General features: G+C 42.7%; 1 protein-coding gene and 1 long non-coding RNA gene across 2 annotated transcripts in view; one reads left to right on the top strand and one right to left on the bottom strand.

Moving 5' to 3' along the window:
• Positions 1-723: 723 nt before the first annotated feature.
• CCN1 (cellular communication network factor 1) lies at positions 724-3387 on the bottom strand. Its single transcript, XM_044238611.1, has 5 exons — positions 3083-3387; positions 2574-2787; positions 1867-2223; positions 1537-1748; positions 724-1411 (listed from the first exon to the last, which is right to left on the bottom strand). The coding sequence occupies exons 1-5, from the start codon at positions 3143-3145 to the stop codon at positions 1109-1111; spliced, it is 1149 nt and encodes a 382-aa protein (XP_044094546.1). The 5' UTR covers positions 3146-3387; the 3' UTR covers positions 724-1108.
• A 2351-nt stretch (positions 3388-5738) lies between these two features.
• Positions 5739-27669, top strand: part of LOC122900149 — an 82696-nt gene continuing 60765 nt past the window's right edge. The window contains exon 1 of the long non-coding RNA XR_006383186.1: positions 5739-6021. This is a non-coding gene — a long non-coding RNA (uncharacterized LOC122900149). The remainder of the gene's footprint in view (positions 6022-27669) is intronic.

Below are 27669 nucleotides of genomic sequence, written 5' to 3'. Positions count from 1 at the left end.
TTATGGGCTGTTTTCATTAATGTTTCTCTCCTCCACTGAGGTGACAAGCCCAATAACCTAGTGATTAAAATGATAAATGACTCTACTGTACCCACTGCACAGTGATAGGGTGATGAAGACCCTTTGGCTTTGAATTCTTATGAAAATAAAGCATTATTATTTAAATCACAAATTTAGCTTTCAATTCCTTGTGCTCTCTACAATGTCTAGTGTTCAGTACATGTTTTAAAGACAGAGTACTTTAAATGCAAAGATTTTTCTCAACTGAGGATAAAAGCAATCATTGTCTTATTTTTGTAGGTTAGCTCCTAGAACAGTTCCTGGCACAAAGTAGGCACTCAAGTAGTTCTGTTTGAATGACTGAAAGAATGCATAATAAGCTAGGCTGTTCCCAAAGACTACAGGCAGTCTCTAAAAATACCCAATGCCACACACGCAGGTATTAGGTAAATATTTCTTTATTAAATGATTAATTCCATAAATAAATTCTTTTCACTGAATATAAAATTAAAATCATTTACAAATTATTCCAGTATTACATTTCCCTTCCCTCCCCAAAAGCTACATTTTTGATAAATAAAAACATTCAGTCTTAAAACACCTGATTTCTGTTTGCCTTTAGAGTGCAGTTAGCTGCCTCTCACGGACACTCACGGAGTGTCACCTTCAGGAAGGGATGGAACCCCCTCCCATTTACTTCTGTCAAAAGATGAAGGCTTTAACTTATCAACTAATCTTTTTTTTTTTTTTAAACAATTGTAGAACCGAAAGGAAAAAAAAAAAAAAGCCTAGAGAAAAATATGCTTACCAAATAATTTACAAACAGAAAACAGAACGTCATCAACAGCACAAGCTCCAAAATGAAGCAGTAACGTGTGCTCCAGTATTATGAAGCGAAGTATTCTCCAATTGTGGCTGCATCAGTGTCCATCTGCACCAGCACCAGTTTCCAAAAATACCTTAATACTACTCACAAATGAGCAATGGATGCATCCCTTCTACAATGAGCCCCTCAGCCCCACCGCCCCCACCCACAGCTCCATGATTCTGGCACGCTTCTCCCCCCTCCCCGTTCCGGTCACCCTGGTGCTGGAAACCCGGGTAGCAATTAGTCCCTAAATTTGTGAATGTCGTTGAACAGCCTGTAGAAGGGAAAGGCCGCCTCGTTGGCATGCGGGCAGTTGTAGTTGCACTTGCAGGACTGGATCATCATGACGTTCTTGGAAAACGTCTCCCCGTCCTCGCAGCGGAAGCGCATCTTCACGGTGCGGGTCTGCTGGGGCGTGCAGCACCGGCCGTCCACGCATGAGCCGCAGTACTTGGGCCGGTACTTCTTCACGCTCGAACAGCCGGCGTAAGTAAACGTGACAGGTTCGGGGGATTTCTTGGTCTTGCTGCACTTCTTGCCCTTCTGGAAGAAAGAGGCAAGAAGGAAAGTTAGGAATGGGGGTTTCTCGTTCTTTCTTGGAAGACCGCCCACCCCTCGCTCGCCTGGCTGCCCCCAAGCGGTCTGCCAGCACCCCCGCGAGAGCTTACTTTCAGGCTGCTGTACATCGGCTGGCCACAAGGCCGCACTTCGCAAATCCGGGTCTCCTTCACCAGGCGGCACTCAAGGTTGTCATTGGTGACTCGTGTGGAGATGCCCGTGCCGCAGGTCTTGGAGCACTGGGACCATGAAGTGGTCTGGACAATGCATTTCTGGCCATGCAAAGAAGGATTGTATAGGATTCGAGGTTCCGTTCCAAAAACTAGAGGCAGAGAAGACACATTTCTCAGAGGTATAGTGACCCCAGCACGTTCAAGGACCCATTTCTATGAAGCTTCAAACTAGGAATGTGACATCTTTCGGGCTCGGTCTCAGCTTACCTGGGAGCCGCTTCAGGGAGCCACCTTTTCCGACGGCGATCAATTCATTGTTCCTGGTTAACTCCACTTCTGAGGCATCGAAGGCCAGCCCCTTGCCCAGGAGGCCATCCCTGTCGTCCATGGGGTCCTTGGCACCGTCCTCATCACAGACCCACTCCTCGCAGCACTGCCCGGTGACTTTGACCAGCCGGGGGTTGGGACAGCCCAAGTTGGGGAGAGAGAGTTCTTGGGGACACAGAGGAATGCAGCCCACGGCGCCATCGATACATGTGCACTGATGTTTACAGTTGGGCTGGAAACTTTCCCCATTTTGGTAGATTCTGGAGTTGTATTCACAGGGTCGGCCCTCTGACTGAGCTGCAAAGAGCACCAAAAAGAGAAAGGGAAAAGAGGAGAAAGTTAAGATTCCCAACCGTGGCCTGAAACTCATACATATTTTCTGCTGTTAAATTCAATTTATGGTAAAGTTCCCTACAATTCCTCGGGGACTCCAGACCAGAACAATAAGTTAGTCAGGAATCACTTTTCCGTATGCGCTTTTCGTTGGGCCCAGACACACTGAATTGCATTCCAGACTGCTGAAATCATGTGCCTTTCTGCCAAGCTACCAACAACAAAGCATCACCATACATGGTCTCAAAATTACTAAACTTCTGGACTACGAGGACTATTATTTTTTTAAAGGGGCCAAACCACAAGCATCTTACCTCTGCAGATCCCCTTCAGAGCGGTGGAACTGGCACCGAAATTGCATTCCAGTCCCTTGGTGTGGTCGCAGGGCTGCATTTTGCTGCAGTCCTCGTTGAGCTGCTTGGCGCAGACTTTACAGCAGCCGCAGCCGTCCCGGACCAGCCCGACTCCTGGGGCGCACTTGGGCGCCTCCTGCGGGCAGTGGCAGGCGGCGGGGCAGGTGGAGAGCGCCTGGAGGGGGGTGAGAAGGCAAGCGTGAGACTCGGCGAACGGCGCCGAGGAGCCCAGGGAAGGGGGCGGAGGAGTCCCTGCACCGGGTCTCTGATCCTGTCCCGCCCGGCCACTCCGGGGCGGCTGCGTCTGCCAGGAGGCCCCCGACGCGTCTGCAGGGGGGCCTAAAAAAAGAGCTAACCCGAAACGCGCCCCCCCCCGACTTTTTAGTTTAGTTTTCCCGGCCGGGGGCAATCTGGGGAAAGGGGAAGGGCCTGGGAGAACGTAACGGGGAAGCGGAGGCAAAAGAACTCACCATCCTGGCCAAGTGGAGAAGGGTGACGGCGAAGGCGAGCGTCCTGGCGGTGCGGGAGCTCATTGTGGCGCGCAGAAGGAGTCCGGGCGAGTGCGGAAGCAAAGACGCCAACACACTGGTGCGCAGCGGCCGGGGTCGGGTTTGTGGATCCGGGAGACGGGACGGGCTCCGGGCCGGGCGGCTGGAGGGCGAGGGCCGGGGCGGCGAGCGGGCTACAGGCAGGCGTCCTTCTCGTGAGGTCCTTCCCGAGGAGGCGCGAAGGGCGCGGGTGCTGCTCGGGGGCGCTCTCGCTCGCGGTCTGCCCGAGCGCCCAGAGCCCGCCTTTTATACGGGCCGGCCGCGGCGCCGCGTGTTGCAGTGACGTCGGCTCTGTCTGCGAGTTCCAGAATTCTCAAACATCTCAGGAATGCTGGTTGGCGCGGGCTGCTGCCAAGCGCCTCCCCTGGCTCCGTTGCACCTTTTTTTTTTTTTTTTTTTTTTTAGGTCCTGGACCCGTCAAGAAAACAATCTTCCGTTTTTTCCACTTTAAATAACTACTTCTATTGGGGAGGGCTCTTTCTGGCGTTTTGGTGCTGATGATGGTGGTGGAATGGGCGAGGGGGGCGAGCTCAGAACTTTGCCTGCCCTGGGAGGGTGGGAGGACCTGGGAGGGAGGAACAAAAGTGGTTTTGTCTGGTGATGCCGAGTTGACCGGGCGGACTTGGAAGCCCTCACCCGGGAAGGCAGCGAACTGTTTGCTTGTTTACAGAGAAGGTGAGAGTCAAGTTATCTATTGAGAGGTGAATGGGGTGGGGGAGTGCGTCTATTTGTGGATTTCATAGAGGCATGCTCGAATCAAATCCCAAAGCTTTGGTGTGATGTTTATTAGACAAGTTAAGTGTGTTGCAAATTAATATCCTCACTGGCATTTATGAATGAGAAGAGGGAAAAAAAAATCAACTCCCCCCCACTGTCTGGCAGATTCCCAGGCAGAGGTCTTCCCCCTTCCGCCCCCCTCCCTTTTTTGGAATGTCGTACTTGTTTGTTTTTGGAGGTTCCCACTTCAGTTCCAGCCCACTGCCTGGGTTGGAAGTCCGAGAGGAAACGAACGCAGGGAATTCTCTGGGAGACTGACTTCTACTTCCTCACGGATGCGGAGACTGGGTAAGCCCTTCCAGCCTCCCTCCGTGGGCAGGAGGCAGTGCTAACTAAACAACCAGCCAAAAGCTGTGAAGACCACCTTGCAGTGATTTGTCCAGAGGTCATCACCTGTGTAAACTGCAGTGCCGAACCAGATCCCAGCACCGTTGTGCCCAGTGGATCTAAAGCTAAAAGTTTTGTGGGGTTTTTAACATGTTTCCTTGGGACCACTTAGAAGCCTCCCATTTCAAATGGATTGAAATGCTTTTCTAGTTAAGTACAAAGAAAAAGATTAGAATATAATTAACAGAATAAAAAAAAAATCCAGTTCTGTCTTCAGTACACTCAGTAGAAGCCCCCAAAAGCAGTTTGCTTTAACATCATCAATATCATTAGTAGGATTGATAAATTTTTCCTCGAAATATAAAAAACTCTCTCCCTGTGCAATTTTAATAAAAACGTATACCAGTAATTATGCTAACCTTTCTTTTATATGTGCTCTAGAACTCTTCGTCCTTTTAAAAGTGTAGGGCTGTTCAGTCTTCACAATTTAGCAGTCTTGCTTAAGAAGTACTTCAGTGCCAACTTTTCTGTGAATGACTGATAATCACAATGAGAAGCTATTGCAGTGAAAACATCCTCCAATAAAGAGAACTGTGGCAGGAAGGAGTTAAGTTTCATTCATTCAAAAGTGCCCTTTCGTAAGTCTAAGAGGCTTTTGCTAGTTGGGAGTAGGATCTCTAAGGCTTTGTTGGACGGGGTTTGGGGTGCCGGGCTTACTTTTTAAGACTATGGCTAGTCAGATGCTATGCAAATAAAAAGAGGAAAATCTGGGCCCTACTTTGTACTCAAGACAGTCCATCCATTATTATTTGGGAAACGTTTTTTTCCTGCATTAAAACTTCATTATTGTTTCCCTCTTAATGAAGTGATTGGGAATGGGGGTGAGTAGGCGCAGCACAGGGTGGGAGGAGGTCGTGGGGAGAGAATGGAGAGGAGTGTTCCTGGCTTCTGTTGTGGAGTCTTTTCTATTTGACTTCATGGTTGTAAGTATTTCCAGATGGTGAATCAGACACCAGACGTAACAATATTTCCATATTTGGGTATAGCAGTAGCCTGCGTTTTTAACATTTTTCTGCCTCTGTTATCCAACCACAAAGCATTCTTGACAGCTTCAAATGTTGTTAAATATAGACTTAACTTCTGTTCCCAGAGCAGGAAATTCTTTGGAATTCCTTGTTTTTCACGCAACCTGTCTATCATGATTTAAAATAAAATTATAGTGGATGATCCAACTGGCCGCTGTTACACCTTGCTCTTTTATTGAGGAGGACAGTAGATATGCAAAGAGATTCAGCCTGCCACACAGCTTTGAAACACAGGCCATTCCAGAGATTCCTTTAAAAATCAGATTAAAGTTTTCTAACAAGGGTGTGTGGGTTTGTTTCTGGGCTTCAGTTGGGGAATCTCAGAGGATGAGTTTGCCCTAGAGGAGAAACTTAGAGAACCTTACCATCAGCTGCCCATTTAAAGCCAGGAGTGTGTTGTGGGAGGGGGTGGGGAGCTGGAGCAAAGAGGGCCGGGGAGGTGGGGGAGAGAGAGACTGGAGCAACTTATGTGCACAGCCTTTCCATATACTATGTCCTGGTGTGCCTGCTAGTAAACGGCAGCATCAGAAGGGAGGAACTGCAGCTCCTCATGTCCTGCTTAAGGATGGTCCAGAAACCCCAGATGTCTTGTCGCCTTTTCGCCTCCTCCACTGAGAGCAGCAGATCAGTTCACGTTGACAGATTAGAGGGGAAGTGTGCAATTGTTTATGGGTAAGTGTCTTCGGATGCTAATTGTGCATGGCTCTTTCGCTCTTTTTTCTCCCTCCTCCCTGCACCGACACCTGGTGAGGGAATAACGGGCCCGCGGTGTTTCCTTGGACTGCAAGGCACAGAGAAGGAGCTGCTTGTCTTCCGCAGCTCCTAGCTTTGAGCTGAGTGATGGGGACATGTCTCACCCGCTGCTGCCAGGGAATTTTAGGTCACCAAAAGAAAGGTTCGCTGTCTGGCGGCAACTGAGAATAATAATCACCTTAAAACTGTCAACTCCGCTTTCCCAGCCCTAGACCAGTGGTTCTCAAACTTTGGCGTGTCTCAGAATCACCCGGAGGGCTGATTAAGAGACTAATTGCTGGGCCCTAACCCCAGTGTTTCTTATTGGCTACGTTTCTAACAAGTCCCGAGGTGATGCTGCTGCTGGTCCGTGGAATCCCACCCCGAGCAACACCGTCTTGGACGATAGGAGTGCCTCTACTAGCGGTGTGTCTGCGCGTGCATGTGCCCTCATAGTCAGGTCCTCGCCTGCACACCCCGTCTCACAACTACACATTTTACAGCCATTTAATGAACAGAACATTTTACGGGGACGGCAAAAGGTCAGCTTTAAGGTAGCGCCCCACCCCCACCGCCATCCTTTCTCTCCACCCGGCTCCGGCCTCCTACCCCCACCCTGGGGAGTGATGGCAGGGAGAGCCAGAGGTAATCAGGCGGGCGGCGAGGGCTGGGGCGGGGTAGTGCTCCGCTGCCCTGGGGACCCCTGCGGAGACAGCGTGCGGGGTCCGCGTCGCGGGGAGACCCGGGGCTGAAGCCGTCCGCGCGCCGGGCCACTTGCTGTCCGCCGCCCCCTGCCGGCCGCCGGGCCCGCACGCCCGAAGTCGCGGCGGTGGGCAGGACTCGAGGTTTCCGGCGGCGCGCGCCGCAGGACGTTTCCAGCCCCGGCCCATATTTGGTGAAAGTCTTTCAAGACTCCGTCATCCAGCTCCGGGGGGCGGCGGCGCGGCGGCGGCCCCCGGAGCGGGCCCTGAGACCGCGCGGCTGCCGCCGAGTACCGGCGCCTGGACCTCGGGCCGCGGGGCCTCAGGCCCTGCGGGCGGGCGGCATCGGCGCGCGCGGGAGACCGCCGCGGCCCAGCCCCTGCCCCGGCCCGCACCCCTGCAACGGCCCGGGCCCATCCCGCGCTGCGTGGGAGGCTGGCGCGGAGGGCGCCGCGGCCGGATTATGTCACTTCTCCCGTCCACCCCACTGTTGACTCGTCCTCCCAGCGGGGCAGCGAGTTGCCGCGTTGTGCCAGACTTAGAGGGTACGCCCAGGCGCAGGGGTGTGAGTGTGTGTGTCAGAGGGTGGCGTTGGCTCCGACCTGGAGCCCACCCGAGAGCAGGGATGTGGAATTGACTCTGGGGAGAAGTCCCAAAGGGCTGGGTCCTATTATCCCGAGAAGGGAGAGAGGCTAGATTAGATTTCGGCTTTTCTGGGTCTCCCACAACCCTTTCATCTTTCTCATCAGTAAGTACCAAGGCTGGGGTGGGGGGTGGAGGTGGGGGCGTGGAGCCCTGGATAGGAAGCCCTAGCTCTGCTGTCCACAAGCCTGCAGCCTTCCGTAAGCTGTTCATCCTCTCTAGACCTCGTACCCTTCACCGGTCCATTGGGAAAGGGGACCAGTAAGTAGTACAGCTAGAACAGCCCCTTTCAGGGCTAAAGTTCTTGCCATTCTCTCCTTGTCTTATTGTTATAAGAGAAGCAAACACTTAACACCACTCTATGTTAGGCTCCGTTTTGAACGCCTGCTGTGTGTTGATTCATTTAATTCTCCAGTGCCCCATGGAGGCGGATCCTCTTGTTAACACCATCTTCTACCTAAATGAAGACGTGGGTGGGGCGCCTGGATGGCTCAGTCTTTAAGCATCTGCCTTGGGCTCAGGTCATGATCCCAGCATCCTGGGATCGCTCCCTCTCCCACTCCCCCTGCTTGTGTTCCCTCTTTTGTTCTGTCTCTCTCTGTCAAATAAATAAAATCTTAAAAAAAAAAAATGAAGACGTGGAGGCACAGGTGGGTGGTTAAGCAAAAGACACACAGGAGGTAGCGGAATTGGACACAGGTGTCTTGGTTCCAACAAGCCTCCTACTTAAACATTATGCATACTGCCTATTCCCCATCTCTTCAGATATTCAGGCCTGCCCCCTCTCCTAGAATTTTACCTTTTTCTAACTCTGTCACAGCTAACCCAGACATTCCAGGATAAATGCATCAAATAGAAAAATAGTTGATAACTGAAGCTGGGCTAACCTCTGAGAATTGCCTAATGTATTGACTCTTGGGAAGGAGGGATGAAGGGGTGTTGCATTTTAACAGGAAAAGCCTTAATGCAAGTAAATTTATGCAGTGGGCTTTTAAGCACCTTTGCAGGCTGGTGGGGACCTTTGGGGTCCTTCTGATACCTCACAAGCCACACTGATTGAGGAGTCTTAATGTCTGGAGTAAGGCTCGAGCCGGTAGAAATTGCATTTGTCACAGAGATAAAGTTTTCAAGGTCATTTACTTGATACCTTATCAGTCTGCCTTACAGGTTGAATATGCTATTAACCTGTTTTTTCCCACTAGATATTTAATTATGTGTGTATCTGAGGACAAAATGATTATCCCCTTTGGACTCAGATTTATTCAGAGCTCCTGGTATGTCATAGCACTGTGGTAGGCACTGGTGACATCAGAAAGAGGGCCTTAACATTGACCTTCCCCTAGAGAACTCTGCAGTCTGTTGCAGAAGTGGGTACAAAGTGCTCTACGGACACTTCTCTGCCTGGGGAGTGAGGGTGGAAATACTCTTAGTCTGAAAGGATGAGCAAGAATCTGATACAGGGAAAGACATTGGATACAGAGGGAAACAGAGACTTGACATGCATGATGAGAATGCACCTAGCATGTTTGGATTGTTGGATTCCTTTGGGGAACTGGCAAGAGACGTGAGCTAGGACAGTCTGCAAATATATTGACCTGTCATAACCCTGGGACTCTGGCAGTTGTAAGCCATGTGAAGTTTGGCCTTGGTTTCCTCATCTATAAGATAATGGGGTTGCCCCAGCTCAGGGTACAAGCACTGAAGGACTCATAGGGGTAAACCAAGTAACAAAATGCCACAAAAGGATTTGTGGTGGCTGACACTAGGCTGCAGCCTTGGGGAATCATGGTGATAGTGGGGACGAACCATGGGAGTCTGAGGTTGACAGGTGAAAATGTAGGTCTGGCGTTTGTCTATTTTCTCATTTCTTAAAGGATATCAGAGATCTGGATTTTTCTGTGAAGTTCTTTTAAATATTGGCAACTAATTAAAACAATGTTAAAAAGCCATCTAAGTCATTCCTAGGAAAATCAAAGAAGGCAGTGTCTGGGGCTGCCAGTTGTGCTTTCTGGCCTGAATGACTCCAGAACCTGTCCTGCTCCATCCAGCATTCTGTTACTCCCAGCCACTCACAAAATATCAGGTCCTAGCACCCAAGGCTCCATTTAATTGTCAGGTTGAGGAGGCTTTCATTTACTTAAAAATCAGTGCTGCCACTTAACTCAGTTGTAGGAGTTTATACTTTATAAACAGAATTGGAATGAGTCTTTTTCTTATTTTCTACTTCACTCACTCTGAGACACTACTGAATCTCCTTCTTTCTTCTCCCCCCTGAATTTTTGTTGTAACCAGCTGGCATTGCCTTGGCAGCATGATAGGAAACACTTTTTTTTAGGGCATCTGTAACCAATGGGAACTATATCTGTTTATTTCCTCCACCTGGCATCTGTCCACAGGAAGCCAGGCATTTCTAACCCCCTCACCTTACAGAACTTAATATTTGGTGATAACACAAAAACATTTCATTGGAACAGACCAGAAGGCACTTCTCCCACTCCACCCAGCAATCCGTCTTCTAAACATGACTAAGCAATATGATATGTATTAATTATCAGTCTCTATCAGATTCAAACGATTAAGAGTTAACCTTCTCCTCTTGTGTTTTATTTCCAGAGATATCTGTCTCTTAATTGCCTACTTAAAACCACACTTACCACATTCAGAATTTAGAAAAGATTTGATTCAGGCAGAGTACTTGAGCACACAGTTCCTACAGAAAAATTGAAGCAATTTATTCTTGCAAGTTTTTGCTGATCTAAGGACTAAGAACAAAGGAGGATCCCGGCTGTTGGGCTGATTTTGTGAAACAAGACATAAAGACACATTTAATGTTTAGCAAGATGCTTGGGACATAGTAAGTGCCTAATAAATTCCAATTACTGCTACAGCTAGGCCCCATCATTATCTTAACTTTTATTACAATTAGCATAGAATGAGCTAGCCTTATCCTCTAGAGAATATTCTGCATTCTTTGGACTAGATGAACTCGAGTTATAAAAACATTTGATAAATGGTATATGGAGGAAGTGATTTTAAAAGTCCATGCAGCCCAGTTCTCTGGCTTACACCAAAGTCCCAGTGACCATTTAAGAAAGCACTTGAGCTCTGCCTGTCAGGGAATTGCAAATTTGCATACAGGGAGTGGTGAGCCCTCTGACATTTTGCCTCTGTTTCCTCATCTATAAAAGACAGTGGGGTTGCCCCATCTCAGGGGTCATGTACTCAAGTGCCCCAGGAACCAGCCAGGTACAAAATACTGTACCTGAGGAGTACTGGCAGCTGACTCTTGGCCTCAGCAAACGGGAACTATGGGGATAGTTTTATCAATGGGACCTAGGTTTTACCTGCCAAAGACGAGGGAGTTAGTGTATGTAGAGATGAGTTAGTGATTTTATCTAATGTTTATACCCTTGTTGGTTATAGTGTTCCATTTTGTCTCCATTTAAATGATCAGAAAACCGGGGCACCTGGGTGGCTCAGTGGTTTAAGCCTCTGCCTTCGGCTCAGGTCATGATCTCAGGGTCGAGGGATGGAGCCCCACATCGGGCTCCCTGCTCAGCAGGAAGCCTGCTTTCCCCACCTCCTCTGTCTGCCTCTCTGCCTGCTTGTGATCTCTGTCTGTCAAATAAATAAAATCTTTAAAAAAAAAAGTCCAATTAAAAAAAATGATGAGAAAACCGAGCCTTAGCTACCTAGAGTCAGTAACTGGTGCAAGGGCAAAGAGCTGTTGAGGGAGAGCAGAGGGTCTTCCAAAGGTTATTCTTTTAAGGAAGAACATGGGAGGGATGCCTGGGCGGCTTAGTTGGTTGAGTGTCTGCCTTCTGCTCAGATCAGGATCCCAGGGTCCTAGCATCGATCAAGTCTCATATGGGGGCAGAGGGGTGTTGACGTGGGTCGGGGGGTAGGTGGGGAGGTTTCCTTGCTCAGCAGGGAGCCTGCTTCTTCCTCTGCCTTCTGCTCCCCCACTTGTGCTCTCTCTCTCTGACAAACAAAGTCTTTTAGAAAAACAAAACAAAACTATAGGATTGCTCTCCATGAAATCTGCCTTAGAGTTTAGAAACTTGCCCTCAACGTCTTGACCTCCCCTGAGAACTGACTGTGGACGTTACTTTAATATATTTCTTAATGTTTCTTGGACTTCTGTGGTTTTCAGTAATTGTAGGCCCCAGTGTCTTCCCAAGAGTCTGGTAATGAATTAGTTAAGCAGTAAAAAAGGGTTCCCTCCTCACAAGGACCCTTGCCTAAGCCTGCTCCTGTTTCCTCTGAAGAAAAAGATATGAGTCAGAACAAAGGAGGAGCTCAGAGATTGAGAGATACTTCTACTGTAACTTAGTCATCACCAACCACTTTGTTACTGGAGGCAGACAGAGCCGGCACCTTCCACAACCAGGTCACCGCACAACGGGGTTACTAAGCACGGAGCCCTCCAGGCACCCACCCTGAGCTCCCTGTGTCTCTGAGACTTACACAAGCAAGTGAAGCATCTCTTAGCCTTGGATGTGAGGGTGGGGGTGGGGTGCCCAAGGCTATGACAATAAGTAAAAGGCAAAGAGCACTTTGAGGCTAGTCCCAGGCATTTCTTTTAAATTTTGTACCTCCTCTGCTTTGAGTAGGTTTTAGCTCTCCAAAGGAAGAAAATGTTTTTAAATAGCTAATCTGTGTGTGTGTGTGTGTGTGTAGTTGTTTCTTACTTTTATTATTATTTCTTTTAAAATTGAGATGCAATTGACATATAACATATTAGTTTCAGGTGTGCAACATATGGTCCAATATTTGTATATCGTAAGAAATGTTCACCACAATATGTCTACTTAACACCGGTCACCACACATAGTTACAATTTTTTCCCTTGTGAGGTGAACTCTTTAAGATCTACGCTCTTAGCAACTTTGAAATATACAATACGGTATTATTAACTGTAGTCACCATGCTGTATATGACAGCCCCAGGATTTACTTATTTTATAATTGGAAGCTTGTGCCTCTTTGATCCCCTAAACAGTCAATTCTTAACGGACAAAGATAATAGTGTTCCACACTTGAATTTTTGAGACTCTGGGAAAGGCTGCTGGGGAATGACAAAAGTATAGAATATATAATGAAACATTGCAGATCCAGAAGGTTAGTAATTCAGGTCCATCCTATAAATATGGTATGTATGCCAGGCTTTGTGCTAGGTAGCAACACCAAGAGGAATAATATCTACACTTGGCCATCAAGGCTCTCAGAGCCTAGGGGGAGGTGTAGACATTGGTGCAGAGAATACAATACAGAGATCTACACTCTAGGTGTAGTGCAACCAAATTGCTTTGGGAGTACAGACAAGGGACATCTAATTTAGAGTCCCACCCCTTAAAGATGTGAGGGCTTGCTGAGTTTATAAATTCTGATGGCTCGGAGGGGGTCAGGCACAGTTATGCACAGATGCTCGCATACACATTCCCTTTGAAGTTGGCCGTTGCAGAGGACGTGTGCATCTTTGTGAGACATTAGTAAACACCTAAACGTGAGAACCTTATGATGAGCCTCTTAAGATACATTGATGACATACCAGAGCAGCCTTTTGGGTGCTGGTGGAAATTCTTATCACTATGGATCCTTCTTTCTGAGAGGGGAGGGAAGGGAACTGATATTTACAGGACACCTGACAAGAGCCAAAAGCCTTAAAGGTAATCTCATGTTATGTTCACGAAAATCCTTTAAGATGAACATTTTAACATTTTCAAAGTGGGGTTCAGAGAAGTTAAGCAACTTGCCAAACACCAAGCAGTTGGAATGTGATCCAACAGGGATTCTAACCCAGTCCTGTCTGACTCCAAAGCCTATGACCTTTCTACATTTCCTTTTTAAAAAAAAAAAAAAAAAAAAAAAAAAGATTTTATTTATTTATTTATTTATTTGTTAGACAGAGATCACAAGCAGGCAGAGAGGCAGGCAGAGAGAGGGGGAAGCAGACTCCCCGCTGAGCAGAGCGCCAGAGGCGGGCTCAATCCCAGGATTCTGGGATCACGGCTGAGCCAAAGGCAGAGGCCATAACCCACTGAGCCACCCAGCGGCCTCCCTTTCTACATTTCTGCTGTGCTGTCCTGACTCCCCGAGTTTCCAGTGCTTTTAGGAGTGTTTCCTCTTTTTCTCCTTTATTGTGTTGTTACCCTCCCCTTCATGGAGCCGGCCTTTCCCTTTTCCTTAGCCCTTTCAGATTCATTGATGTTTGAAGTCTTTGAGCCACTGGCGCGTCTAGCTTCTAGAAGGAGGTCCACACTGACGTGAATGGGAGCATTCCCATCTTGTCGACATCATCACCACATCATTATAATCAGCAGGCGTGGTGACTTTCATCTCCACTTACATTTGCTTCTTTGCTGGGCACTATGTGGAATGATTTAGATGTATGTGATTTCTGTTATCTGGGGACAGATGAAAAGTTCCAGAGGATGTGGAGTTTAATGAGCTATAATGAAGGAAGGGGCACCCGGGCGGCTCAGTCAGTTAGGCATCTGCCCTCAGCTCAGATCATGATCCCAGCGTCTTGGGATGGAGTTCCTTGTAGGGCTCCCTTCTCAGCAGGGAGTCTGCTTCTAACTCCTCCTCTGCTCCCTCTCTGTGCTCATGCTCTCTCTCACTTTTTCTCTCTCAAATAAATAAATAATTTAAAAATAAATCTTAAGAAAAAAAAAAAAAAGGAAAGAAAGAAGTATTATTTGGGGATTCTGTGTTCGAAAGACAGAAGGGAAGAGCCAGGACAGTCAGAGCCCGCACTAGACTGCTGTGTAGGTCTATAAAGGCGAGGTGGTAACAATGAAACATAACAGAGAAAGAGCAAATACAAAGAGAGTGGAAACTCAGAAGAAAGCTTGGTGACTATATGAAGAGGATATGGGGCCGGTGTACTAAGGTGCACACACCCATGCACATTCGTGAGCTCCCATGTTGCGGAAGGTAAGGTTGGGAGGGTTGGGATGAAGGGATCATCGTGAATTATGACATTCTCATGGATTCATTTTCTTTTCTAGTTACCGCAGTTGATCTAGATTTCATTCATCTTTCTTTTCTCTGGATTTTCACCACATTCTAGGTCATCATTCTACTATTTTGAGTAGAGAAATCCTTTACTCTCAGTCCAAGAAAGGGAACCAGAAAGGGCCTACTTTGATAGCTGGGCCATCTTTATTCAGGGGCTTACAACCCTAAAAGCTGGAGCCATAGGAGGAGGTAGGGGTGAGGAGGGGAAGGGGAGCAAACTCAGGGAAGCCTTTTGAAGTGGCATAAACTGAGAATCGAGATGATTTCCACTTGAAGTCACCTCTCCACTTATGAGTCATTAACTATGTGGAACCAAACACAGTTAATTTAGCACCACGTTGGAAAGCTTATAACGTGAACTGCATTCCAGGGCCCGGGCATCCAGGTTTTAATCCTTTGTAAACGCCTCTCTTTTGGAACACAGTTTGGTGTCAGTACATAGGAACTAAGAATTGTGCCAACTGGTGAGTCATCGCGCTCTGCTTTCTTCCAGAGCACTGTGGGAAAAGGATGGGCAGACTGGTTCAGATAAAACCCTGTCCCACCCAAACTCTCACTGAAGACTTGAAACCAATCCATTTTTTAAATGTTTTTAAAATCTAATTGAACTCAGAGAAATGATAAAGCCTCTGTTCTTTGCTTTCAACTTGGATCTGAAGGCTTGCTTTGTTTTTCTAAGTCTCTAGGCTATCACAGTGGGTTATGACCCTTGAGTTCATGCTTGCCTTTTAAAGGACACTTAATAATTGATTGCACTGTGCTCGGTTTGGGAGATACAAAGATGGGTCCCTGACTTTGAGAAGCACACAGGCTAGATCGCTGAAAGCATGTGTAAATATTGTGTATGTAAATACTGTGTATTGGATCCCTTCATAAAGGTACAGTGTGCACAATCTTTTCTGGATATCTGTCTGAACATGGTCCCACACTAAGGGTGAGGTTTTCTCATTGCACTGGTCAGTGTTGCTCTTGGAACTTCCAATGCTTCCTCTGCAAACTTGGAAGAACAAGCACTGTTTTTCTCTGCTTGAATTTAATTGACTCTGCTTATGATATAGTATCAGCATGAGCCTTGAGAGTCCTCTAACAACCTCTCATTAATAAGGTTGGATATTTTTTTTTCAAATGCCTTTCCACTTCCCTTTGATAAGCTGTCCAGGTGTTTAGAGCCTTTTGGGTAAAATTCCATCTTCTGGTGTTCTAATGACGAGTAGGGGATATGTGCGTTATATTTTTGGCCTTAGCTGAAATGGTGCATGGTGAATCTCAAGATTGCTGTTACACGGTTTTAAAGGTGAGCCCAGTTATTTGAAGCTTTTTTCCCCAGGCAGTTGACTACAGTGGAAGTGGAAAAGAAGGGAGAGCATATTGAGTAAGAGGACTGTACTCCAGGATTCTATTACATTGGTGGCATTTTAGAGAATTGTTTAATTTGATTCCACCATTGTTTGTGGTGTGCCATCTGCGTTATTTCCTTTCTTCTATTTACTTTGGCTTTCGTTTTCTCTTATTTGTCAAGTTTCTTAATGTGGAGGCTGAGGTCACATTTCTTTTCCTCTCTATTATAAGCTTTTAGTGCTATAGATTTCTCTCCAACTCTGGCTCCATATGCATCCCACATATTCTGATATGTTGCTTTTATTTTCATTCAGTTCAGAGGAGTTTCTAGGGTTTCTTTTTGATTTTTTTTTCACTTTTGAGTTATTTAAAAGTGTGTTACTAGGATCCAATGATTTAAATAGTTTTCGAGTATCTTTCTGTTCTTTATTTCTAGTTTAGTTTAATTCTGGTCAAAAAATAGGGGTGCCTGGGTGACTCATCATTCAGCATCTGCCTTCAGCTCAGGTCATGATCCCAGGGTCCTGGGATCTAGCCCCACAACCGTTCCTGGCTCCGTGGGAAGCCTCCTTCTCCCTCTCCCACTCGTCCTGCTTGTGTTCCCTCTCCTGCTGTGTCTCCATCAAAAAAATAAATAAAATCTTTTTAAAAAGCTGTGGTCAGAAAAAGAAACTGTGTATGACTTGAATTCTTTTACATTTATTGAGACTTATTTTATGCCCCAGAATATGGTCTACCTTGAAAAGAATACCTGAGGAGAGTGTTCCGTAAAAGTCAGTTAGGTTAAGTTGTGTGATCATGATGTTCAAGTGTTCTATATTCCCACTGATTTTTGTTTACCTATTCTTTGGATAAATAAAAGAGGGGTATTGAAACCTCCAACTGCAGTGATAGATTTTTTTATTTTTCCTTTCATTTTGTCAGGTTTTGCTTGATATATTTTAAACATGTTATTAGGTGCATAAACATGTAAGTTTGCTAAATTCTCTTGATAAATTGACCCCTCTATAATTATGAAATGTCCTTCTATGATAGTTAATTTTATGTGTCCACTTGACTAAGCCATGAGGTACCCAGATATTTGGTCAACCTTATTCTGAGTGTTTCTGTGAAGGTGTTTTTTGATAAAAATTAACATTTGAATTGGTAGACTGAGTAAAGTGGATTGCTCTTCCTGTGGTGGGGCAGGGTGTCATCCAATCAGCTGAAGGCCTAAATAGAACCAAAAACTGAGTAAGAGGAAATTCCTCCCACCTGAGTGCATTTGAGCTGGGAACCTCAGTGTTCTACCTGTTTTTGGACTTGAACTGGAACATCTGTTCTTCCTGGGGCTTGAACCTTCTGACCTTGGGCCTGGGACTATACCATCAGCTCTCCTGGGGGTCTCCAGCTTGCCGGCTGAAAATTGAGGGGTTTGTCAGCTTCCATACTCCTGGGAGCCAATTACTTATACTAAACTAATTTTTTTAAGGGGGAAGGAGCAAAGGGAGAGGGACAGAGAAAATCTTGAGCAGGCTCCACGCCCAGCTTGGAGTGCATCTCACAATCCCAAGACCCTGACCTGAGCCAAAATCAAGAGTTGAACGCTTAACTGACTGAGCCACCCAGGAGTCCCTAAACTTCTCTTTCTCTATTTTTCTTTACATTATTTATCTGTCTGTATGTATTATATATGTGTGTGTATATATATATGTATTATATGTATGTATTTTTATATACACACATATATATGTGTGTGTGTATATATGTATATATGTTTGTGTGTATATTTGTATTTATATTTCCTATTGGTTCTGTTGGTTTCCCTGGAGAACTCTTAATACATTCTCTTTATTCCTACTAATATTCTTTGCTCTGAAATCTACTTCCAACTCCAGCTTTCTTTTGATTAGTTTAGCATGTTATATTTTTCATCTCTTACTTTTAATCTATGGGTGTCTCTACATTTAAAGGGGTTTCTTGTTTTGCTTGTTTATCCAATGTGACAGTCTCTATCTTTAAATTGAGGTGTTTAAACCATTCCCACTTAATGTGATTATTGATACAGTTAGGGTTAATCTGTCATCTTGCTGTTTTCTATTTGTCCCATTGATTCTTTATTCCTCTTTGTCATGTTTCTTCCTTTTTCAGACTGAATTTTTTAAAAATAATTCTATCCTACTCCTTTTATTGGCTTATGGGCTGTAACTCTTTGTTGTTTAATTTCAGCGGTTGCTTTAGGCTTTACAATATACATTTTAAATTTATCACAGACTACCTTCAAGTGATTTTTTACTGTTTCATATGCAATATAAGCACCTTAAACAGTACAAAGGTACTTCTCCCTGAAGCACTTCTTTTAATGTTTCTTGTGCAGGTGTGCTGGTGATAAATTCTCTCAGCTTTTGTGTATCTAATAAAGAATTTGTTACATTTTCCTTTTTAAAACTTTTTTATTTTGATATAATGTGGACTCCAGGAAGTTGCCAAAAAAAAAAAAAGTATTAGAGTCAGTCCCATGAACCTTTTACTCAACTTTCCCCAGTGGTGGCATCGTATAACTGTAGTACAATAAAACCAGAAAATTGACATGAGTACAGTACTGTTAACTAGCCTACTGACCTTACTCAGTTTTTGCCAGCTCTTTCACGTACTCATTTATGTATTTTACCTTCATATTTGAAAGTTATTTTTACTGGATATTGGACTTCTATGTTGCCAGTGTTTTCTTCCAGTTAAAGATGTCTCAGTGCTCTGGCTTGTGTTGTTTCTGATGAGAAGTCTTCTGACATTCTTATCTTTATTCTTCCCTGTGTAATATATCATTTCAGTGGCAGCTTTTAAGAATTTTCTCCTTATCATCAGTTTTAAGCAATTTGATTGTGATGTGCCTTGTGTAGTTTCCTTGTGTTTCTTGTGCTTGAGATTCTTGTATCTATGGGTTTATAAATTTCATCCAATTTGGAAAAAATTTTCGGCCATTATTTCCTCAAATATTTTTTGGTCTCACATCACAATCCTTCTCTGCATTTAGAAGACTCCATATTAGGTCACTTGAACTTTTTACTAGCTCACTGGTCTCTGTTTATTTTACTTTTAGTCTTTTTTTTCCTCTGTGTATTTTATTTTGGATAATTTTTTTAAAAGATTTTATTTATTTATTTGACAGAGAGAAATCACAAGTAGACCGAGAGGCAGGCAGAGAGAGAGAGAGGGAAGCAGGCTCCCTGCTGAGCAGAGAGCCCGATGTGGGACTCGATCCCAGGACTCTGAGATCATGACCTGAGCCGAAGGCAGCAGCTTAACCCACTGAGCCATAATTTTTAATGTTATATCTCAAGTTCATTAATCTTTTCTTTTACGATAGACATATAATCTGCTGTTAATCAAATTTATTATTTTTTTTAACATTTATTGTATTTTTCATCTCAGACATTCTATTTTCAAATCTGGATGCTTGATTTGGGTCTTTAAAATATCTTCTTGTAATTACATTTTTATGACCTGACTTTTCGAGTATATGGAATATAGTTATAATAACTCTTTTAATGTCCTTTTCTATGAATTCTATCATATTTGTCATTCCTGGGCCTGTTTCTACTGAGTGATTTTTCTCCTCAATACAGATCATATTTCCTTACTCATTTGAAAGCCTGGAAATTTTTGATGGGATATCAGGCATTGTGAATTTTATCTTCTTGGGTGCTAAATATATTTCCTAAAATTATTCTTAGATTTTACTCTGGAACATGGTTAGGTTAGTTGAAAACAATTGAATTCATTCAAATTCTTGTTTTTAAGCTTTATTAGGGACCAGAGCAGCATTTAGTCTAAGCTGAATCTGCCCCCACGACTGAGGCTAAACCTTTCAGTGGACTTCAATTGCTGTGCCCTGACTTCAGAAGTTTTTCACTCTGGCTGGTAGAAACACAAACTATTTCCAGTCCTATGTGTGTTCTAAGAATTGTTCCCTCCACTCCCTTTAGGCAGTTCTTTCCCCAGCCTTGGGTAATTCCTCACCCGAATGCACCATTCATTCAGTACTTAGTCGATGACACGAAGGCTGTGCTTATCAGATCCTTTCTGGGAAGCTCTTCCCTGTCCAGTACTCGGCCCTATTTTCTCTAGATACTTTGGCTTCTCTAGACACCTGCCTCTGTCAGATCTGCTCAGGGAGACTGCTGGCCTCTGACAGGGTCCCCCGGCCTGTGCTGCAGCCTGGATATTCTTTTCAGGCCATGAGCTGGGGTAATTGCAGGTCTCATATCTTTTATTTTCCTGCTCAAAGAAGTCACTAGACTGTACTCTTTGATGTTCTATGTCTACAAAATGTTTCCTATGTTTTGTCTGGTTTTATTATTTGTTGCAGGTGGGAAAGTAACTATGGTCATTGTTTCTCCATTTTAGCAGAAAATGGAAGTCCTACAACTGGAATTTTGCTGAAGAAACTTTATTGGCTGCTATAACAAAGTATCACAAACTGGATGGCTTGGAATAGCAGAAATGTATTCTCTCACAGTTCTGGAGGCTCAGAGTCCAAACTCCAGAGGTCAGCAATGCCATGCTGCTTCCACAGACTCTTCCTTGCTTCTAGTGTTCCTTGGCTTTAGATGCCTCCCTCCAGTTTCTGTTTTCATCTTCACATGGCCTTTTCCCTGCTTTGCCTATGTCTCTGTGTCCAAATTTCTTCTTCTTTTAAAGGCATCAGTCATTGGATTAGTAGTGCCTTTGGCCCATTGGTGGACCCTAATCCATCCCAATCCAGTATAATCTCTTCTTAACTTGATTACATCTGTGTCTTAGTTTGGGGTGCTGTACCAGAATATCATAGACTGGGTAGCTTTAAAAAACAAACATTTATTTCTCACAGTTCTGGAGGCTTAGAAGTCCAAGGTCAAGGTCCCAAGAGACCCAGTGTCTGGTGAGAGCACTAGTCCTGGTTTACAGATAACGGTCTTCGACACAGCAAAGAGAGCAGAAAGGTATTTGTCTCTCTCATGTCGCTTCTTATAAAAGCACTGATCCCATTCATAAGGGCTCCACCCTCATGACTTAATTACATCCCAGAAGCCCCATTTCCCTATATCACACACATTGGCAATTTAGGCTTCAACATGAATTTGTGGGGTTGAGGGACATAAACATTTAAACATTCAGTTCATAGCAATCTGCAAGCACCCTACATCAAATCGGGTCACATTCATAGGTACCAGGAGTTAGCATTTTAACATATCCTTTGTGGGTGGGGGCACAGTTTAACACATAACAGAAATATGCTTTCTTCTTGTTTTTTGTTTTGTTTTGTTTTAAATCAATCTCTCTCTCTGTTTTTGATAACGACTATTTATTTATTTATTTATTTGACAGACAGAGATCACAAGTAGGCAGAGAGATAGGCAGAGAGGACCCTAGGATCATGACCTGAGCCAAAGGCAGAGGCTTTAACCCACTGAGCCACCCAGTCGCCCCTAATATCTCTCTTTTTTTAAAAGTAAGCTGTACACCCAATGTGGGGCGTGAACTCATGACCCCAAGATCAAGAGTTGCATGCTCTTTACCAAGCCAGCCAGGCATCCCTTTCTTCAGTTTTTTAAATGACTTTTTACATTTTATTAGGTTTTTTATTTTAACTTCAGTATAATTAACATACAGTGTTATATTAATTTCAGGTGTACAAATATAGTGATTCAGCAATTCTATACGTTGTTCAGTGCTCATCGTCTTTAGTCCCTATCATCTGTGTCACCCATCCCCCACCCTATGCTTCTTATTTAAAGTATATTTTAAATAAAACAGAGGTGACTGATCTTTGTGGGGAAACCGTTAAAATACTCTACATTAGTTTATCTTTAGACAGCCTCAAGTATTTATGATAGTTTCTTTTTTTCCCTTTAAGAAGGAAATCAGTTTTATTTTTTTAATAAGATCTTCTTTATTATGAAAGCGATATAAACCACACTGCAGCTGATGCAGATAATAGAAGGAATAATCAGCTATAATTTTATGATAGTTTCTAAATCAGTTCCATATTTATTTTAATTATGATTTGTTAATACAATGAAATTATTGCTTTAAAACTTTTCATATTGGCTTTAAAAAAAAAGGCCATTATATATATATTTTGGCCTTCTGTTTCACTCTGAACCAAAGGGATTATTAGGGATTAAAAGGACTCAAACTGGAAATTGTAGGAATCAGCTGCTCTGATGTTATCTTAAAAGTAGCTTCTTGCCTGAGGATTAAAATGTGTAGTCAATTAAATCTTCATTATTTAGAGGAATTAGAAGAAATGCTGCCAAATAGGCTGACCCTTGATTCCATTTACAAATTCTTTTTAAAGGAAAGCCAGAGAGGAATCACTTACATACTTATCAAATCTCTAATAAAGTTTAATTCCATGAGCTAGCATCATCAATGACAGAACCATGGCCAAAATTGCAACAGCACTCATAAAGGTCTACATTCTAAATGGACTTTCCTAGGGGTGGTAATAAGTGTTGACTCATCCATGCGCCTACAGATCCACAAGCTTTCTGAAGTGGAAGGGAATTCTGATATCTCCATCATCATACTTACTATATTGTACTATTTCAATTGTCTGTTTATGTGACTTTCAAACCATGAGACAATAACTACCTTGGTACTTACTTAACACAGTATAATGTACTAGGTTTTCAGTAAATATTTGTATCCAGAGATGACAATAGGAAATGAGGAAGGAAGGACTAAACAGGTGCATGAATAAGGCCCAAAAAAGTTTAGCATCATGTCTGTGGCCACACAGATAATGACAGAGTAGAACAAAACCTCGCTTTCCCAGTTCTCAAGTAGTTTTCTTTACAAGATCTCCTAAATTAATTATCTCTTTAAATCTTAGTTCTTTATCCACAGTCTACTGATTTTTGTGGGTAACAATAGATAGCACTCTTACCATACTTACTGTCTTCTGGTATTTTTCTAAGTGCTTTCAATAAATTAAGTCATTTGATCTTTATAACAACTCTGTAAGATGGGCACTATTTTCCTTACATCACAGGAAACTAAAATACAGAGATATTCAGTAATATGCTCAAGGTCACATGTCTCATAATTGGTAAAGCTGAGATTGGAATCCAGGCAGTTACACACTAATCTATGTGTAAACCATTGTGATACATTCCCTGAAATAGAATCATTATCTTTTTGTTAAAGTTTTGTGAGGAAAAGTAAAGTAATTTTTAACAATACAAAATAGCATAATACAAATTTTATTGTACAAAGAACATACATGTTCTAAAATGTCAGTTGATTTTATGTTCAAGATACTCATTATTTTTTTATTTTCCATTGAGAGATATAGAAACAATAGAAAAAAATAATGCTTGTAAACTAAAATTATTGAGAAGTAAGTTAAAGATATTTCTTGGGTAGTAGTTTGACAGGGTTTTTATAAACAGTATTCAAAAAGTCAGAATTGATTCTTTGTTTCCCCAAGGCAGTTAAGACTTACCCTTTTTAACCTTTTCTGTATAGTTCTGAAGTAAAAGTCATTCTAGTGCTATTCATTTTTTTAAATGATTGCTGTAGGGTTTGCAATATACAGTTAAACTTATCACAGTCTTTCTTCAAATACTATTACATGGCTTCATGCATAACTTAGAACCTTACAACAGTATAATTCCATTTCCCTCTCTGATCCTTGTGCTATTGTATCACACACTTTACTTCTATATATGTTTGAAGCTCCCCAATGCCTGGTAATTCTTTTTGCTTCAGTTGACTGTCTTTTAAAGAAATTTTAAAATGAGAAGAAAAGTGCTTCATATCTTCTCCGATGTTTATCATTTCCAACACTCATTTTTCCTTTCTGTAGATCCAAATTTCCATCTGATAAGATTTTCCTTTTGCAGGAGAAACTTCCTTGAACATAATTTTGTAGCTCAGGTATGATGATGATAAATTCTCTCTGGTTTTGTTTATCTAGGACAGTTTTTATTTTGCCTTAATTTTTGGAAAATATTTTGCTTCACCTTCCTCCTTTGGCACTTTAAACCTTTTATTCCATTGCCTTTTGGTTTTCATGTTTCTAAAAAGAAGTCAGCTGTCATTCTTTTTTGTTGCCTCTAGGTAATTAGTCTTTTCCTCTGACTTGTTTTAATATTTTTTCTTTATCATTGGTTTTCAACAATTTGGTAATCATGTGCCTTGGTGTTATTTATTTTGTTTGTTTGTTTTTATCCTGCTTGAGATTCATAAAATTTCTGGGATCTGTGGGTTTATAGTTTTTGTCAAATTGGAGAAATTTTTCACTATATAATGCCTTCACATATTTTTCTGTTCTCCTACTCCTCTCCTAGGACTTCAATTTCATAGCTATTACACTGGTTGCTGTTATTCAAAAAGTCATGAAGTTTCTATTCTTTTTTTTTTTCCTTTTTGTAGTCTTTTTTTTCTCTATGCCTAATGTTGGATATATTCTAAATTGCTATGCCCTCAAATTCACTATCTTTTTCTCTTCTGCAGTGTGTTGTTTGTTATTAACCTCATCAGTGAAATTTTCACTTCAGATAGTATATTCTTCAACCCTAGAAGTTCTGTTTGATTCTTTTAAAAAACATCTTCTACTTCTTGCTATATTTATGTTTTCCTTTAAATACTTGCACATAGCTGTAATAGTTGTTATCTTCTGGTATCATTATCTCTGTCATCTTTAGGTCTGTTTCTATTGATTAATTTTTCTCTGGATTCTAAATCACACTTTCCTGCTTCTTGTCTTGTCTAGTAATTTGCTTTTGGAAGCTGAGTACTATATATGTTATGTTGTTAAGTTTCTCTATTTGTTGTCTTTCTTTGAATAATGGGACTTTGTTTTGGCAAGAAGTTAAATTACATGCAGATAAGTGTGACCCATGGAAGGCCTTATACTTTTCTAAGGCAAATATAAAGTAGCCTTCTACTAAGATGTGACTCTACTGTGTCTGTACTGAATGATCTAGAATATCACTGAGGTCTCTACTAGTACTAGTACAAAATTAAAAATCAGGGATGCAATTTAAAAGAACCTGGTCAGGGGTATCTGGGTGGCTCAGTTGGTTAAGCAACTGCCTTCAGCTCAGGCCATGATCCCAGGGTCCTGGGATCGAGCCCCACATTGCGCTCCCTGTTCAGCAGGAAGCTTACTTCTCCCTCTCCCACTCCCCAGCTTGTGTTCATTTCTTGCTGTGTCTCTCTCTCTGTCAAATAAATTAATTTTTTAAAATAAATTTTTTGAAAAAGAAGCTGGTCAGGATCACTTCACTGAGAAAGTGATGGTTTACACATAAATGCTTTTCTTTTGCTTTTCATTGCTGGAGCAGTGGGTGTGAATTATTCTGATAATATTGATATAGGATAGCAAACTGCTTTGCAGGTCATGTTTTCTACTTTCACCAACAGTTTGAGAGAATATCTGCTTCACAGTATCCTTGCCAAGTGTTTCCATAGGGTAGTGGTTATCACATTTGCTTCACAATCTCCTTGCCAGCATTGAGTATTATGTTTAATAAATTATAGTATAATCTCTTAGAAGGAATATTATGCAGTCATTAAGATCATGTTTTTTGAAAACTACTTGATGACTTGGGGGAAGAACTCTCAAACCCATGTCAATTGAACAAAAGTAGGATAAAAAATTTTATATGCATCAAACTCTCACTATTGAAGATCATATATATTTGTGTTAATAGCATCTATCTATGGATAATGGGATTATGAGGGATTTATATATTCTAATTTTTTAGTATAACCTTGATACTAAAAACTTTAAAATGTGAGGTTTCTGGTAAGTGGGTTACTCTGAACACAGAAATACTTGAGAGCAAGAAAGTCTATACACATAGAAACCATATGCTGCCAACGAACTATAATTGGTGTCATATCTTTCAGCCTCTGTATTCATCAGGAATCCTCTGATAATGGAACTATCTGGGCTATCAGAAGGAATATCCTGACAGCACCTCCCACCCCCATTTGAATTTACAAAAGTTACATAATTGATCAACTCTCTGTTTTGTATTGGTTTTATTTGCTTTGACTAATTTGGTCTAAATGCATTTTCTTTGCCTCCCATTTGGCACTTTAACACTGAATGTATTAGTTTTCTAGGACTGTGATAATGAAAGATCATAGATTAGTTGGTTAAACGACAGAAATTTATTATCTTACAGTTCTGGAGGCTGAAGTCCAAGATCAATGTGCTGCCAGGGTTTGTTTCCTCTGAGACATCTTCCCTTGGCTTGCAGAGGCCATCTCCCTATCCCTTCATATGATCTTTATTTTGTACATGCCTGTGTCCAAATTTCTTCTTATAAGGACACCAGACATACTGGATTATGGCCCACCCTAATGACCTCATTTTACATTAATTACTTCTTTATATTTCTAAATATAGTCATTTTATGAGTACTGGAGGTTAGGACATCAGCATTTGAATTTTGAGGGGACAGATTTCAGCTAAACTGAATAAAGTTAGCTCTTCAAACCCCTTGTGGATGCAGCAGAAGCAGAAAACCCATTTCTTTGCTCTCCAAACATTAGTTTTAGATCACGAAGTGCGTGGTGTTGAATTTGGCTCTCTCACTTAAAGAGCTATTTGGCGTGAGATAGGTTATCTAACCTCTTTACATTTAAGTATCCTCATCTCTCAAATGGGGACAATACAAGTACATCCTCATAGGTTTATTGTAGCATTCAGTGATTTAACTTATGCAGATTTGAAGAACAGTATTTGTCCCAAAGCTATATACTAAGTGCTCAATAAATTTAGTTGTCATTGTATCAAATTATCTAATTAATACAGCTCTCTAACACCGTATTTGACACAGGAAATATAGTGATGAACACAAAAAACACTCTGTCTTCACTGGGGTTCGGGGGGGGTCTGGATCTATGTGTCATCCTTATTTCCAATGAGACAACTTTTGTTCTCTTTCTAAAAATTCTGTGTAGAAATACTTTTCCAAGGGATATTGAGCAGTCAGAGCACGCTTGATTTCTGTCCTTGCCTCATTGTGGGAGTTGACTCACATACATGGTTTATAGATTTCGGGAGCCGTAAAATCTGAAAAAGAAACCTATGGTGACAAATCCTATATATATATATATTTTTTTTTTATGACCATCTCCTCTTTCTCTATTCCTTAAACAAAACACGCACACACATACACACACACACACGCACGCACACTCATTTATAACCCATTAGCTGTGCTGGACACACTTTCTAAACCCATGTGCCCAGATTCTGTACCTAGATAATGCTATCTTGTGAGGTCATGGTATCTACTCCATGAAGCAGTCCTTCTAGAATGCTTTGATGACTAAAAATATGGATGATGTATCTGTCCTTTGTACACCAGCTCTTCACCCTTCTGTGGGAACATGTGCTTTGGGTGCTTTTTCAAGCAAGGACTTGTGCTGATCTACCTCATACATTAATTCTAGCTGTAGTAATACTTTGGGAAAGGAATATGATCCCCAAAATAACCACAAGGAGAAGTGTGTCATGAAAGGTCATGGCAGTGGGGCAGAGGATATTGGACAGAAGAGTTCTAAAAATAGGGAGCAAGAGATCAAAGAACCAGCAGCAGCGAGGAACCTTTTTTGGCTTTGATTCACAGAAGGAGGAGGCAACCCTCCCCAGCCTGCTCGTGCCTTCTGCTTCACCTGCCACTCACACCCCACTTGTGGAACTGCAGGGGGTGGGGGGTGGAGAGTGTATTTCTCTCCCCTGGAAGCTGACTGCCTTTAAATCATCTTGTAATACTTTAAAACATGTCAAAATAGGTCACATTTTGGAGAATTTTATTTTACTGTCATATTCCTAATATTGCAAGGAAAGTCTAAGCATTCTGATGAAGAGGACTGCATTTCTGCTTTCTTCTGGACCA

This window comes from Neovison vison, chromosome 2 (assembly GCF_020171115.1).
Source record: "Neovison vison isolate M4711 chromosome 2, ASM_NN_V1, whole genome shotgun sequence".
NCBI classification, from domain to species: domain Eukaryota; kingdom Metazoa; phylum Chordata; class Mammalia; order Carnivora; family Mustelidae; genus Neogale; species Neogale vison.
Note: the sequence above shows the minus strand (reverse complement) of the source record. Positions and strands in the feature narration are given on the sequence as shown.

Coding starts and splice junctions, on each gene's coding strand:
- CCN1 (XM_044238611.1), bottom strand. CDS start 3,145: ATGAGCTCCCGCACCGCCAGGACGCTCGCCTTCGCCGTCACCCTTCTC. Junction 2,788..3,082: donor TTCTCCACTTGGCCAGGATG/GTGAGTTCTTTT, acceptor ACCCCCCTCCAG/GCGCTCTCCACCTGCCCCGC. Junction 1,412..1,536: donor CGATGTACAGCAGCCTGAAA/GTAAGCTCTCGC, acceptor TCTTTCTTCCAG/AAGGGCAAGAAGTGCAGCAA.